This window comes from Hordeum vulgare, chromosome 5H (genome assembly GCF_904849725.1).
Source record: "Hordeum vulgare subsp. vulgare chromosome 5H, MorexV3_pseudomolecules_assembly, whole genome shotgun sequence".
Lineage (NCBI taxonomy): Eukaryota > Viridiplantae > Streptophyta > Magnoliopsida > Poales > Poaceae > Hordeum > Hordeum vulgare.
In genome coordinates this window covers 136,023,866-136,040,105 of record NC_058522.1, presented here as the reverse complement: position 1 = coordinate 136,040,105, position 16,240 = coordinate 136,023,866, and the positions used below count along the sequence as shown (strand labels likewise).

The 16,240-nt window shown below is 43.8% G+C and overlaps 1 protein-coding gene across 1 annotated transcript in view; it reads left to right on the top strand.

Moving 5' to 3' along the window:
* LOC123396419 (far upstream element-binding protein 1-like) overlaps positions 1-16,240 on the top strand; it is a 40,422-nt gene that overhangs the window by 18,574 nt on the left and 5,608 nt on the right. The window contains exons 3-7 of the mRNA XM_045091358.1: positions 6,468-6,562; positions 9,348-9,361; positions 9,477-9,662; positions 9,751-9,846; positions 10,384-10,492. Of these exons, the coding sequence (XP_044947293.1) occupies positions 6,468-6,562; positions 9,348-9,361; positions 9,477-9,662; positions 9,751-9,846; positions 10,384-10,491 (499 nt within the window). The 3' untranslated portion in view covers position 10,492. The remainder of the gene's footprint in view (positions 1-6,467; positions 6,563-9,347; positions 9,362-9,476; positions 9,663-9,750; positions 9,847-10,383; positions 10,493-16,240) is intronic.

Genomic DNA, 16,240 nt, shown 5'->3' with positions numbered 1-16,240 from the left:
CTGGATAGTTCACTTACATGCGGTCGTTCTCCTCATCGTACTACCACGCCAGCTGCGTGCCATCTGGATCACCTGCGTCGGGCGTACCTATACCTGTTGGGGTGTTGAAGTAATCTGTGAGCCACGGGGACTCAGCAATCGATGACCTTGGTACCGAAACTAGTCAAGTTATTAGGTGAGGAAGGGTTGGTGTTTAGGTTGCAGCATCCTAAGCATTTATGGTGGCAAAGTTACGAAGATCAAAGTTATAGATGTGGTGGTCTACGCGAGCGGTCGAAGTCTAGGTGATCACTAAGTGATCCTGAACACCTACTTACGTCAAGCATAACCCCACCATGTTCCCGATCGAAGAGAGGTCTTCGAAGGGGACAGTCACGGTTACTCACACAGCTGGCAGTTTTATTAGAGTTAGTTCAAGTTATCTATAACCGGATGTTAACAAATTATCCATGTTGCCACATAACCGCGGGCACGGCTTTCCGAAAGATTAAACCCTGCAGGGGTGCTCCAACTAGTCCATCACAAACGGCCACGGGCCGCAAAGTAATCCTCTACCACGAATCTCGTGATCTCGTCGGATTCCTTAGAGGAAAACCTCAACTCTGGGGAGAACCAAAGTTTCATCGGGGTTCCTATACGCAAGATATATCGCTAAGGTAAGACAAGACTAGCAGGACATCCTGTCGTGTTGACGACCCCGATAAGAGCCGCGTATCTCAGTCTCAGGACACGACGGATGAGCTAGACGTGGGGATGGCTAAACCACTGGGTGACCAGGGGGGCCCCGGACATCGCTCAGGTGGGACCAACACTCATGAGGAGCACTCGCCCGGGTTGTTGATTAAAATCCTCAGGGTAGCTATTCCCTGTGCAAATTATTATTAGGTGATTAGCAAATTAAAAACCAATGTTGGGTCCTGCCGGACAAGCCTTAACACTATACGATTTATCAAGGGGGTCCCCATAACAACCCCGAACGTGTTAGGAGCGATCAATTATGGAATCAAACACCGGTAGCCGAAACTAAGGCAGCAATAACGGAACAAATCACCCGGCAAAAGGCTAGGCCTTCCTTCATTTACCAAGTATATAGGTGCATTAATTAAATAGTAGTTTAATCATAATGATATCAAAATACTCATGTTATCACATGAGACAGCTGGCACCTGCAACTAGCAAAGCTATCATTAGAAGCTGAGCAAGCCTACTTAGCCAAATAACATTAACTAGGAGGGGAAGGTGTATGGGTTTCATGGCAATATCAGGTGGCAATTACATCAAGTGGTAGGAAGCAAGCATATATCGAAGGAAACGTGATTCTAAGCATAACAAAGCTAGATACGGTATCAAGGTCACCGTCATCTTGCCTGTGATGTCTTCAGCTTGGAACTGCTCTTGTTCGTCCTGCACGTACTCTCCAGAATCCACGTACTCGCTCTCCGATCCTGGTTCTACCCAAGATAAAAATAACAGCCAATGAACACCAACACAACTTGATGCAACAAGCACATGATGCATGAGATGAGAATGAAGCATGCATCTCTATTCTAGTCACTTGCATATGCATGAGAAGAGAAGACAAACTTCTGGCCAGAACTTCACTCTAAGCTATCTTGACATGCATGAAGATGGCATGAACAGGTGCATCACGAGAAAATGATGCAAAAGCATATGAAGAACGTTGAGAACGGAGCTACGGATCAACCGGAAACTACGAAACAAGATATGAAGTTATACGGATCAATTCCACCACAAGCACACTCCAATGGCACTCTTCTGGTATTCCCAGGTTGCCACATGATCAAACAAACAAATATAGGTGGGGTGGTGCAAAGAAACTCACCACACCAGCAACAATACTAACACAAGCTTCAAAACAACTAAAACATGCAATCTATCCTAAACAACATCATAGCAGTTTTGTGAGCAACATGCAAAGTACCTACAACCACCCAAATGTGCCAACCAAGATATGTGGCAAAAGCTATTCAAAAGCTCTACAAGCCTGAGCAAGAAGATAATACAAAGGAGCCACACACACAAAAAGATCTACAGGCACTAACTTGGACAAAAACAACAAATTTTTGGGACTTAGTGAAAATCTCAGATTTTCATGAGCTGCTTATGCTTTGAAGCATTTTGACAGCCTCCAAAATAATATCTACAGGAAATGAAAGTGCATGAAATTTAACAAAGAGCTAGACAAACACAAAAGCTCCAACTCTCTAGTTGATTGCAAGGGCTGATTCCTAACACATGAGCTTTTGCACCCACAACAACAAGGGAAGAAAGTAACAGCAGTATCTCAGACTTAGTGAAAATCACAGATTTTCACCAAGCTGACAATTTCAGCCACATGTCAACTTTGACAAGGCACAACTTGCACATACAAACTCCTAAGCATAAAAAACTACCATGTTGTAGAGGGGTTCACCCACTATTGCCACATCAAGGATTCATCCTCATAGGCCCATCACACCACATGGCACCAAGCTCTAAACATAACATCAAGACAGAAAAATGACATTTTATGAAGTTGCTCCAAAGTAAAATCTGATTCCACCAGTGGATTCCTGGAATGATTCTACCCCAAATCCATATATAATACATGGGTACTTGCATGGAACAACTAGGCACAAAGCTAGCTCAAAAAATCTACATGAAATCAACATAAGCATATACAAGCATCATCACATGTGAAGAACACATACATGGCATTTCTACACCTTCCTATGCACACACACAAGGTTCCACACCACCTACACCATCACAAACAACATAAGGGCAAGCATGAGAGGTGAGCCCTCATGCTCAAGTGCTCATTGCACTCATGCCCACACACACATGCATGAGCATCTACACACCTACACATGCTCCTACACCCTACTCACATACACAAGAGGTGCAACAAGAGGGGTGACCTCTTGCACATGTGCAAATGCCAACACAAGCACACACACATCCTCTCACATAGGTGCACAAGCATCCATGTGCACACACACACACAACTACACATGGTTATGAGCACACACTTTCAAGTGCACCCACACAAAGACATACACACACACATGTATATGCTTACAACCACATACACACACTACTCCTATACCTCTTACACTAGTGCACATATACACAAGCACACATACACACAAACCCACCTACACCCATGCACATATACAAGAACTTGCCTACTCTCCCACATGCACACAAGCAAAAAAAAAGAAGAAAACCTACTTATTTGTGATGAAGCACAAATCAACTTGCTGGCCAAGGCATGCCAAGTGCATTTACATAGCCATATCAGTGCAAAAAAAAGGCAGCCCTGGGATCGAACCTAGGTGCTCCCTGGTGCAACACCAACGCCTGCACCACTACACCATCCCAACCTCTTCGATAGAGAGGAGGAGGAAACAGGGTATGTTTCCTGTCGAGCTACTGATCCAAAACACAACAATTAAAAAAGGGGGCGCCACTGGGATCGAACTCACGACCTACTGTTGCGCCAAAACACCTCCTACCACTCTGCTAGACGTGCGGTACTTAACAGGGAGGGGGGCTTTGCTCTTTTGAGCATCCCCCTCTGGACCTGATACATGACGACGGTGGGCGGAACAGGGGACGGCTGCCGGCGATGCTACGGTCTAAATCAAGGAGTGACTAGTTGTGGGTTGGAAGAGGGACTCACGGCGGATCCATTTCACACCTAAGACCCATGAGAGGGCCACTGCGGCGACCTATCTACGTACACGGCGGCGCCGGCGATAGAGAGGAACCACGGGGCACATCTACGGCTCTAGGCGAGATCCTACTGACAGGGGAATGGGAGGAGATCGACTGCTCACCCACTCGCCGAGGAGGACGCGCTTGACGGAGAGGAAGAAGGGGTCAACGAGGAAGAAGACGTTGCGGAAGCAGTCGTCGGAGCAGAGGAGGAAGAAGGGGTCGTCGTTGACGTCGAGGAAGCAGAGGCGATCGACGTCTCCTAGCTGTGGGAACGGACTCCCCTGGTACTCTGCGTGCTCCTGGATCGATTGGAGAGGAAGAAAATGAACTGCATGGATGGCGGCGACCTCAGCAGGGGTCGGCCATGGCGGAGGAGGAGCTCGGACCGCCTCCTAGCGACGCCAGGGAGAGGGAGGAGGAAGATGGAAAGGAGGTGGCAGCGGCTAGGAGGAACCCTAAAGGCCCAGACGTCGAGGGGCTTTATAGGAGGAGGAGGAGGAGAGGGACGCGCTGTCGGTGCCCATGTGCGTCAAGGAGGAGCATCGGTGAAAAGGGGAATGAGAGAGAGAGGCTGACGCGTGGGGTCGGTGCCTCGCTAGAAAGGAGGAGGATGACGGACACGGGAGTTGGGCTGACTAGCGAGAGGAGAGGGGAGATGGGCCAGCGAGGGGGAGGAAGCCCACTTAGTGGCGCCAGATAGAAGAGAAGAAAACCCTCTGGGTTTTTTATTAAAACAAAATCACAACAGAAAATAAACTCCTAGTTAAATCTAGGCTTGAAAAAAAAATGTCCCTGGTCATAAGGGAAATAAGACCTATTTAAATAAAATGAAAAGAGGATTTTTGGAGCAAAGAAATATTTACAAAACAGAATTATATAATCTGTTTTGTGAATAAATACCCCTCTGAAGATAAGTTTTAAAATCCCTAGACATAGCACCACATCCACGAGGAAATACTCTAAATGGACTACATTTTTCAAACAGGGTTAAAGCAAGTAAAACTTGAACTTAAGGAAAAATAAGAAGAAAAGGTTTAGTTGAAACCTAGCTTTTGGCTAAAAGAGCAAAGTTGGAACCCAAGCTTTCCTCATCACTTCACACACCACATACTCATCACAAACACACATAAAGATCAACACCACAACACACAAACAAGGTATGTATGCTATGGATGCATAAATGCAAAGGGGAAGACAAGGGAAGACCACATGAAATAACACATGAAATGATAACACCATAGAATGACATCATGGATCCAAACATGGCAAGGTCCAAATATGGCAATGTTGCACTTGGGGCATTACAGAGGAGACGATCGAACTGAGATCGATGCACCTCGCCTCAGAAGTGTACTCGATGTATCGAACTCCTATTTGGTGCCCTCGTCGCTAGTTATAGGCTTACCCACAAACTGGTGCACTCGCTCTCTCCGTTTTGGCCTTGACCCTTTTAACTTTCTTTTTCATTTTATTAAAATTCAAAAATAATGCACGAGTTAAGATTCAAAATCCAAACCTCATGTTTTATTTCCAACGGGGGGAGTAACCACCCGGTACATATCACTTGTTGTGCCTACTTCTACTTTTTTCTCTTTTTGTTGTGCACATTATCGGTTCACTTACCCAATGTTTTCTCGGTCTTTTTTGATTTAGTTTTTTCATTTTGTTTTTTTCACGATTTTTTTTAATTTGTTCGTTTTTTTACTTGTGAACTTTTTTAAAATTCGTGAACCATTTTTCCAATCCGCAAACCTTTTGCAAATTCCTGAACTTTTCCAAACTTGTACTTTTTAATTCTTACAAACATTTTAAAATTTGAATGCAGAAAAGACTCACACACATTTTAAAATTCGAATGCAGAAACAATTTTCAAGTTCACAAACATTTTTTCAAACTCGTTGACTTTTTAAATATTCACGAACATTTTAAAATCCAAATACAGAAACAATTTTCAAGTTCACAAACATTTTTTCAAACTCGTGAACTTTTTTCAATTTTGTGATTTTTTTGCAAATCCGTGATATGTTTTCTAAAATTCACTGACCTCCTCCAAATTCTGTGAAGTTTTTTCCTATTTATGAACCTATTTACCTTTTTTGTGATATTTTTCATTTTTGTGAACTTCTTTCAAATAACGAACCTTTTCAAGTTTTGCATTTTTTTCAGTTCTTTGATGTTTTTCATGTTCATGAACTTTTTGAAATCAATGACTTTTTTTTTCAAAATCGATAAACATTTTTCATAGCCACAAACTTTTTTTCAAAATCTGTGAACTTTTTTCATTTTTCATAAACTGCTATAAAAATTTGTTTTTCTAAATTCATGTACTTTTTCAAATTTCACAAACTTTTTCTTAATTTCGTAATATTTTATACCTTTTCATGTACTTTATCGAATTCATATTTTTTTCTCAACGTCACGAAATAATACAATATACTCCCTCCGTCCTAAAATAAATGTCTTAAGCTTAGTATAAATTTATACTAGAACTAGTACAAAGTTGAGACAGTTATTTTAGAACGGAGAAAGTACTATATTACCTACTAAGCAGGCTCTTCTCCGGTGTAATTCCAGTGGTAAGCGATGGACCCCTCCTGGTTGAGACGTGTTTGCCCATTTTTCTTTTTTCCTTTGTTTTTATTATTTCATCTGACTCGGAGATATTACCGTTAGAGGCCATCAAAATATCTCCAGCTGGGCCCCATTATCCACTGTCAATCTTTCGTTCTTTCCTTATTCTTCAGGCGTACAGAGAAAAAACAGAGCACGCCATCCGCCGCCGCCTCCGGCACATCCCTCACAGGCGAGCATCACCCGTTCGTCGCCGACATCCCTCGCTGTCCGTCGTGGACGAACCATCTCTCAGCTGCCCCCCCCCCCCCCCCCCCCCCGATGTGGTGTGTCGCTGCTTTCCTGGAGATGGCCGAGAGGCGACAGTCACCGGAAGTCGGACCGTACGTGGAAGCAGCTGCCCTACCGGCGGTGCACCCACGAGGTCTGCGTCTTAGGGCCCCATCCGTTGTACTGCGCCAGTGGCCGTCTCTCGCGAAACCCGTCAAGTCTTGTGCAGGGGTCGCCCCCGGCGTCCACATACAAGAACACATCATACAGGTCTGCGGTAATGGGCTAATGGCAGACTTGAAGTCCAGCAGGATCCGTTTCCAAAGCCTATTGTGGTGATGCATCGGAGGGTTTCTTCCATGGCGCTCGAGCAGACACAACAAGTGGCAGCTTAGGTGGCGAACAAGCCGAGTTGAGGACTTGAGGTGCGTGAAGTTTTTCTGTGGCTTTATTTGTGTTCATCTCATGCCCCCCTGCTCTTGCTCTTTGGTATAATGCTGAAAATCAGTGCACTCTAATTTAACTTACCAACATGAATGCTATTTCAAAATTTCTCTAAATTTGGTGAATTTCGTTCTGTGTTTCTGTGTTTCTAAGATTCTCCAGGGTATGTTGGTGTGTATCGCAGGAAATAGCAGTTTCGTATTTCATTAATGCTCTGATCAAAATTAGGTGCAACCAAGATGGGTTTCCCCAGTGGATAATAGATTGCAGTTTCCTGGTATCATCTAGAATGCTTTTGTTTAGAATGTTCTGATCTAGAGTAGTTCAACAATCTATTTAAGAAGCTGGAGTTGAGGAATTATTGACCACATTTGCAAAACTAGATGATTATATGTGCACGCTTATGTTTTAGTGGATAGTAGATTGCAGTTTCCTGGTATCATCTAGAATGCTTTTGTTTAGAATGTTCTGATCTAGAGTAGTTCAACAATCTATTTAAGAAGCTGGAGTTGAGGAATTATTGACCACATTTGCAAAACTAGATGATTATATGTGCACGCTTATGTTTTAGTTTTGTAATAACAATATATATGGCAAGGCAAGATCCGCTGTTTTTTGCTTTGCATTTTTAAATTCCTCTTTTTTGGCACACTAGGCTGTATGCATCCACTCTTTTGTGAACCTGAGCTTAGTTTTACAGGTCTAAAATCATGAAAGGCTCAGTGAGACAGCATGTAGAAGTCTGTAACTTAATATGGGCTAAAGGGAACTCAGGAGGTACAAAATAACTTGGCTAATTTTCCTTGCTACATTCTGGGCATGTCTATAGTTATTGGATTAGCTTATATGTTTTTATAAGCATTAGGTTGGACCTGGCTGACTGTTTTCCGTCTGTTCACATATTTTAGTCTGACAAAACAACATAGATGCAATAATGATCAATAGGCTTTTCCTAATTGAACTTTCTTTCTTCCTTCGACTTCATTGGCTGTTCTCGAGTCCATGTGGTAGGTATATATAATGTGGATTTTTGGAACCTATGTCAGGAGTGCATGGCTTTAGTATTGAAATATAGCTTTAGAGGTAACTCCACCATTCACTTGATATGTTAGCTCTTCTCCCTAAAAATAATATTTTTTGGATGGATGGATCTTCTAATCTCATGATCCCTTTACCATCTTTGTTTTTGTTGACATGCAATTTACCTTAAAAAATACTTTCTGATATATGCTGGTCACAATATATCTTTTTTTATGATATTGTGAATGAATTGGTCATGTGAAATTAAACTTGAGAAAACATTGTTTCGTCTGCATTTTTAGTTCAAAAAATATGTAGTGTGGGGTTTTTGAACCAGTGACAGGGCGACATGGTTGCTTCTTGGCTATTCATTTTTCAGACTTTGAGATACATACTCATAGGCACTTCTTTATCTCACACAGTTAACATTTTGTAAATAAAGAAGGCATGAGAAATATTAATTTAGTGAAGGAACTACCTTTCTTTTTGGCGATTACTCGGCCCTTAAATTTTTCATCTCATTAGTGGACAAGTAGTGAAGAAATATCATGTGAGTGTGCAGTTCATCATCTCCTTTTTCTCTCTCCAGCCGCCAAGTGGGCCTTAGCTGTTGAGTACTACTATGCGATTTAGCGATATGTTTAGGAAGCAATGGAAGAAAATAGCCCGCCTAAGTGAAGCTTAACCATACTAGGATCTAGGCAACAAGAAAACGCCCAGCAATTCCTTTATCCTCGCTAGGAAGTTTAGATCTCCATATAATGAGCTCCAATATTATCACGGGCTTATAAGGATGGCTAGTAGAGTTTGTTAATAATTCTGGCAAATATATCTTGTGTAGATGATCAATAGTATTCATAGTTTGATTCTGCTATATCATGTAATATTTTATTCAATGTCTTGTGGAACTGGCCCCTGTCTGCTAGATGCGACAAATGACAATAGTTTATGTGGTTCCTTTTTAACATGCAAAAAAGGGTAACATACTGCATTGATGATTGTCTATCGGCACAGAGCCAAATATTTGATTATCTCATGTAGTACATAAATGATGTGATTTCCAGTAATATTTTCAGTCAGCTCTGAATGTTATTAGTTTATTATTTATGTACTGACATTATTGTCCTATTTTATGTTGTTCACATGAAGCTTGTTCTTCTCACTCAACAGATCTGCAACTATCAGTAATATAATGAGTTGTTGTTTTGTTTCCACGCCATGGTTCTTCCATCCCACCCTTATCTTCTCAAGGAAACACACATCAGTATTCTTCTTATGGTGATTGATACCAGAGTGGTAGTACAACAAAAAAGATTGATATCCCAAATGGAAGGTATGCTACTTGGGAGTTTACTCGTTTGGTTTCTGCGTTCTTGCAGTTGATACAAGGTTGCATGAAGTGTAGTTTTTTTGCTCTGCTAACTGATAATGTTCGTAACTTCTTTTAGGTTGGTGTTATCATTGGAAAAGCTGGAGAAACTATAAAGCATATCCAACTTCAGTCAGGGGCAAAGATCCAAGTAACAAGGGACATGGATTTTCAACCCTGGTCACAGACAAGATTGGTTGATCTTTCGGGCACTCCTGACCACATAAGCAGAGCTGAGCAGTTGATAAGTGATGTTCTTGCAGAGGTACTGTGATATCTTTCTTATGGTCACGACTTCAGATTTAGTTGTGCATCCATTTATTCAACCATACTTGTCATGTGACCTTCTGCAGGCTCATGCTGGCTCATTTGGCACTATCCCTAATTGGAAGTACAATGCACCTCAACCTAGTGTTGAGCAATTCCAGATGCAAATTGCTAACAACAAGGTAAACTGACTGCTTTCTAGAATTGGGTTTGTTTGTCGGACTTCGAAAATCATACGACGCCCCAATATAGCAATGGGGGTTTCTTGTAAGCTTCCCAACTGATATTATTTCACGGATTTCACTTTCTTTGATGGTGAAAACCTTGCCTATTAATTCCATGTCCGACTATTTTTTGGCGAGACAAAAAAAATCAATGCAGGCCAAATCTGGAGCTTGTATACAGGTTTCCTAACATAAATTTGCTGGCTGAACCTGGCATAACTTACCATTGAATTTCCCTAATAACTTAGCACTGTGTAATGTGTTTTTTTGTTTTTTTTTTCATTTTTCTTATGATTTACCAAGTAAATTAACATCCAAGTTCTAATTTTGCTCAACTAGAAGTAGAACTCATGCTCCTTTCATCTTCATAATTATCTATTTTATTATTCTCCCTTTTCTCCTTGTTAGTTAGTATTATATTTCGTATCATCTTCATCATTACCATCGGTAATAACAATAGTAATATTTGATTTGTCCTCAAAAATCCTTCTGCAGGTCATTCCTTTCCATTTCCCTCCTGGTGATACTTCAACTGAAAGAACATTGTATATTGATGGTACTACAGAGCAAATTGAAATAGCAAAGCAGCTTGGTTACGAGTGAGGTCAACTTTCTTTCTCTTTTCACGCACCTCCTAACTGCTGCAGCTATTTGTTATTTCTCAGTGTTGTTAAAATCATGTGGGTTTAATTATCAATTTTTTTATATGTTAATGTATTTTTTGTCTCAGAACTAGTTACTTGACCTTCCTTTTCCATTGTTTGCTTTTGAAACTCTTCTCTTTATTTATGATATACCCTATATTCTTGTCAAATGTACATGTCCAAAACGTTATCTCAATGGGTTGTCTTGTAAAACAAGGTGGTGATGGAGCAGCAGCAGTATGGCTTTGAGATGATTGTATACCTTATACAATTGTGTGCTTGCTTCTGAGATGTTTAGGGACGCACAACCAATCTGAAATTATATTTGTAATTTGCGCGGTCTCTTTGTTTAGCTGCTATGCTCTGTGTAGTTTCTCTGATGAAGGTACTAGAAATATTTGAACAATCATAGTTAAATACTGGCAAATCCATACTTCCAATGGGAGGTTTATATACCCTATCACAACGTCTTCACTACATATTATACCGGTGCTTGTGGTGTTATTGACATATCCTAGACCATACTGTCTGTTGATCATTATCTTGACATAAGACCAAATTAGTGTGAGTAACTAGTTCTGAGGCCTGCACACATCAATCCTGGAGGCAGATTTGTTACTACCTAATTTTAATATACTTGATGCTGATGGATGAAAGATAAAATTATGAACTACTCCCTCTGTTTCGGTATAGAAGTCCCATGTGTATCATTGAAGTATACCATTAGAATATAATACATACATCCAGGAACATGTGTGGTCTTTCTATGTCGGAACAGAAGGAACTAGTCGGTGCAAACCTCTACGCAGGTGATCTCTATTATTAAAGCAGAATCGAACGTGATTATGGTTGGACCACCTCCTCCTATCCATCACCACATGCTGCTGATTTTCTTTCACTACGCCTCCCACTTCCACCTCCGGTTTACAGGAAAAAATTGACCCCCAAACTCCCACAGGTACTGGCATCCACGCCAGAAAGATCGGCGCTAAAATAACCCACGCGTAGAGAAAACGCCTCCACCCACCTATGACCAAAAAAATAAGGACGCTGGTACCCAACGGGCACGCACTGTGCGGTAGGAGCTCGCGGCCGCCCATTTTAGGAAGATGCCCACGTACGCCCCCCCCCCCCCCCCCCCCCCGATCAAAAAAAGGAAGTTTGCCAACAGAAAGAAAAAAAAGAAGAATGACAGTGATCCCTCCCCCACGCACGTGATCTCGCCTACCACCTCGCAGCCAAGCAAAAATCACTGGAGAACGCACGTTCGTCTGCAACTCTGTGTTGCGGATGAGGCCACGCTTTGAAGAAACGACTGCAAGAAATTGTGAGGAGCTGGGAAAATTTCTCCCCCATGAGTCACACCCAGGTAAGGAGCTCCATTACCACTTGAGTAATACAAAGTTCACACACAAAACAGAAGGACCACCATTTTTGGCAAGAGAAACAAAGGCATGGTTGTGTTTAAATTGTGAGCTAGTGAAACTCTCTGTTCCTCCCATATGATGTACTAGTTTGCAAAATGTCTCCTGTACACCCATGAGTTGCAAACTTGATGTGGATGGATCTTGCAAAATTTTTTTTGCATGTTTCTTGCCTCTCCCTCCCATGTTGAACCTGGATGCTAGAGAAGATGCTCAGCGATTTGTGTTGTTTATCATCTTGCCTATTGTATTGCACCTGGCCTTTGTAAAAGAAATGAGAACATATTATTTTGATTATAAAAAATCGGGGAAACAAAATATTGCAGGGTTCAATAGGGAAGAAATGTTCAATACAAAAAACACTAAGTCGCCCAATTGATTTGCAAAAAAAGGTGTTTTCCTTCCCTCCCACTTCATTACTGATTGTCTTCCCCCTGATTCGTACTTTAGAGGTCGGCGACTACCTAGTTTAGAGGTAGGGGACTTCGTGCGTTTGGTGATTGTGTTACTTTGCCCCCTGCCCCACACCACGTTTAGATTGGGCCCAACCCCCCGGGCTTTCGACGTCTTATGTCGGATGGATGTGAGCGACTATGTTGGTAGGCGACTCCATGCCCCCATGAGTTTTGGTCGTGTGCGACTTGGTTAGCTTGGTTAGACTAAATTGGTGAAAGGAAGAAAAGAGAAAAAGTGAGGCGCCTACATAGTGATGAGTAGGCAACTCCATGCGTCGTGGCTGTCCTGGTGTGCCCCCCCCCCTCACACACACACAACAACTCCCTTGTTTTTTCACGACTTGTGCCCGTCACGGTGAGACTTTGCTATGGGATGATGGGCGACTCCATCCACCTATTGAGTTTCGTGGTGTGATGTGAGTATGGTGTTCTTGCTTTAAGAAAAGAAAACCAAGGCGACTATACGTTGTGACCGTATGCGACTATATAGTTTGGACATGAGCGACTTGGTGTGGGCTACTTAGTTGGGTGAGTTTGGTTCATTAGGTGCTTGTAAAAAGAAAATTGGGCAGTGATACGACGGTCGAAAGAAGACGACTGCCTAGTTGAGAGGCATGCGACTCCATACATTGCATGCCTTATGTCGGTATGGATGTGGGCGACTACTTAGTTGGGTGAGTTTGGTTCATTAGGTGCTTGTAAAAAAAATTGGGCAGTGATACGACGGTCGAAAGAAGGCGACTGCCTAGTTTAGAGGCATGCGACTCCATACATTGCATGCCTTATGTCGGTGTGGATGTGGGCGACTATGTTATTGCATGGTAGGCGTCTCCATCTTCTCATGTGTTTTGGTCGCGTGCAACTTGGTAAGCTGGTTAATTTAAGTTTTTTGCTTATTTGTGGAAGGAAGAAAAAGGGAAGAGAAAACGGAAGGCGGCTACATAGTGATTGTAGGCGACTCCGAACGCGCGGTGGCCGTGGGAGACTTAGTTCAAACCGGTCGGCTCGTTCTGTAGGACGGGCATGCGACTATGTATTGGGGTTTAGGCAACTCGATCTGTGGATTAGGCGTGTGGGCAACATGGTGTATTGGATTTGGTCGCGTTGGGCGTGGATGGTAGGTGACTCCGTCCGTTCGGTGGTCGTGGGTGACTAAGTTCAACCCGGTCTGCTTGGTTTGTCGGATGGGTGGGGCGACTACGAATTGAGGTTTAGGCGACTCTGTTCGTGTATTAGATATGTGGGCAACTTAGTGTATTAGATTTGGTCAAGTTGGGCGTGGGTGGTAGGCGATTCATCGTGCGTGTGTTGGCCGTGGGCGACTTAGTTCAACCTGGTCGGCTCAGTTTATAGGAAGCGCAAGGCAACTATGAATTGGGGTTTAAGCGACTTCAGCTGTGGATTAGGGCGTGTGGTCGACTTAGTGATTGGATTTGGCTGAGTTGGGTGTGGGTGCGGTGACTATATGGTTGGATGCTAGGCGACTCCCGTGTGGTCTTGGCCGTGGGCGACTTAGTTCAAACCGGACGGTTCGTTTTGTAGGACGGGCGGGCGACTATGTATTGGGGTTTAGGCAACTCGATCCATATGTGGATTAGGCGTGTGGGCGACTTAATGTATTGGATTTGGTCGAGTTGGGCGTGGATGGTAAGCGACCCCGTCCGTTTGGTGGACGTGGGTGACTAAGTTCAACTCGGTCTGCTTGGTTCATGGGATGGGTTGGGCCACTATGAATTGGGTGTGGGTGCGGTGACTATATGGTTGGATGCTAGGCGACTCCCGTGTGGTCATGGCCGTGGGCGACTTAGTTCAAACCGGACGGTTCGTTTTGTAGGACGGGCGGGCGACTATGTATTGGGGTTTAGGCAACTCGATCCATATGTGGATTAGGCGTGTGGGCGACTTAGTGTATTGGATTTGGTCGAGTTGGGCGTGGATGGTAAGCGACCCCGTCCGTTTGGTGGCCGTGGGTGACTAAGTTCAACTCGGTCTGCTTGGTTCATGGGATGGGTTGGGCCACTATGAATTGAGGCTTAAGCGACTTTGTTTATGTATTACACATGTGGGTGACTTAGCGTATTAGATTTGGTCAAGTTGGGCAAGGGTGGCAGGTGATTCCTCATGTGTGTGTTGCGACTTAGTTCAGCCTGGTCGGCTCAGTTTGCAGGAAGTGCGAGGCAACTATGAATTGTGGTTTAAGCGACTTCATGTGTGGATTAGGCATGTGGGCGACTTGTGCTTGATTTGGTCGAGTTGGGCATGGGTGCGTCAACTATATAATGGAGTGTTAGTCGACTCCATACATTTGGTGGTCGTTGGTGACTTGGTTCAACCTGGTCAGCTTGTGTGTGGGACGGACCGGGCGACTATTAATTAGGGTTTAGGGGACTATTTGTGGATTAGGCATGTGGCCGACTTAGTGATTGGATTTGGCTGAGTTGGATGTGGGTGTGCTGACTACATGGTGGGGTGGTAGGCGACTCTCGTGTCTGAGGTGGTCGTGGGCGAGTTGGTTCAAACCGGTCAGCTCATTTTCTAGGATGGGCGGGCGACTATGTATTGGGGTTTAGGAGACTTCATCTATGGATTAGGCATGTGGAAGACCTAGTGTATTGGATTTATTCGCGTTGGGCGTGGATGATAGGCGACTTCGTCCGTTCGGTGGTCGTGGGTGACTAAGTTCAACACGGTCTGCTTGGTTTGTGGGATGGGTGGGGCGACTATGAATTGAGGTTTAGGCGACTCCGTTCGTGTATTAGACATGTGGGCGACTTAGTGTATTAAATTTGGTCAAGTTGGGCATGGGTGGTAGGCGATTCCTCATGGGTGCATTGGCCATGGGCGACTTAGTTCAACCCGATCGGCTCAGTTTGTAGGAAGTGCAAGTCAACTATGAATTGGGGTTTAAGCGACTTCATCTCTGGATTAGCATGTGGGCAACTAAGTGTATTGGATTTGGTCGAGTTGGGTGTGGGGTGTGGCGACTATATAATGGAGTGGTAGCCGACTCCATGCATTTGGTGATCACGGGTGACTTGGTTTAATCAGGTTAGCTTGGTGTGTGGGACGGGCGTGGCGAGTATTAATTAGGGTTTAGGGGACTCCATTTGTGGACTAGGCATGTTGTCGACTTAGTGATTGGATTTGGCTGAGTTGGGCGTGGTTGTGGTGACTATATGGTGGGATGGTAGTCGACTCCCACGTGTATGGTGGTTGTGGGTGTCTTAGTTCAACCCGGTTGGCTTGGTTTGTGGGATGTGCGGGGCAACTATGAATCGGGGGTTTAGGCGACTCCATCCATGGGTTAGGCATGTGGACAACCTAGTGTAGTGGATTTTGCAGTGTTGGGTACGGATGCGGTGACTACATAATGGGATGATAGACGACTTTGGCGTTCGGTGGCCAAACTAGCCCAATATTAAGCGAAAAATGCCCGAGAGACATCCTTCCTCGCTTTCCCGTCACCACTATAGTCTCCCTAAACAACATTAACACATGGCCAAAAACTAGTGAAAAAGATCCAGCATCCACTGGCCGAAACCATGGAGGTGACTCACCTTGTGATATCCAAGATCCAGCATCCTTTTGCTCCATAGTTTTTTTGTGCACACGGTCGACCATCACGCCGTGCACGCATTTGTTTCCTCTGTTGCGCCTGTCGATGCATACAGAGCAGAAGTGATCGCGGGTGACTTGGTTTAACCAGGTTAGCTTGGTGTGTGGGACGGGCGTGGCGACTATTAATTAGGGTTTAGGGGACTCCATTTGTGGACTAGGCATGTTGTCGACTTAGTGATTGGATTTGGCTGAGTTGGGCGTGGTTGTGGTT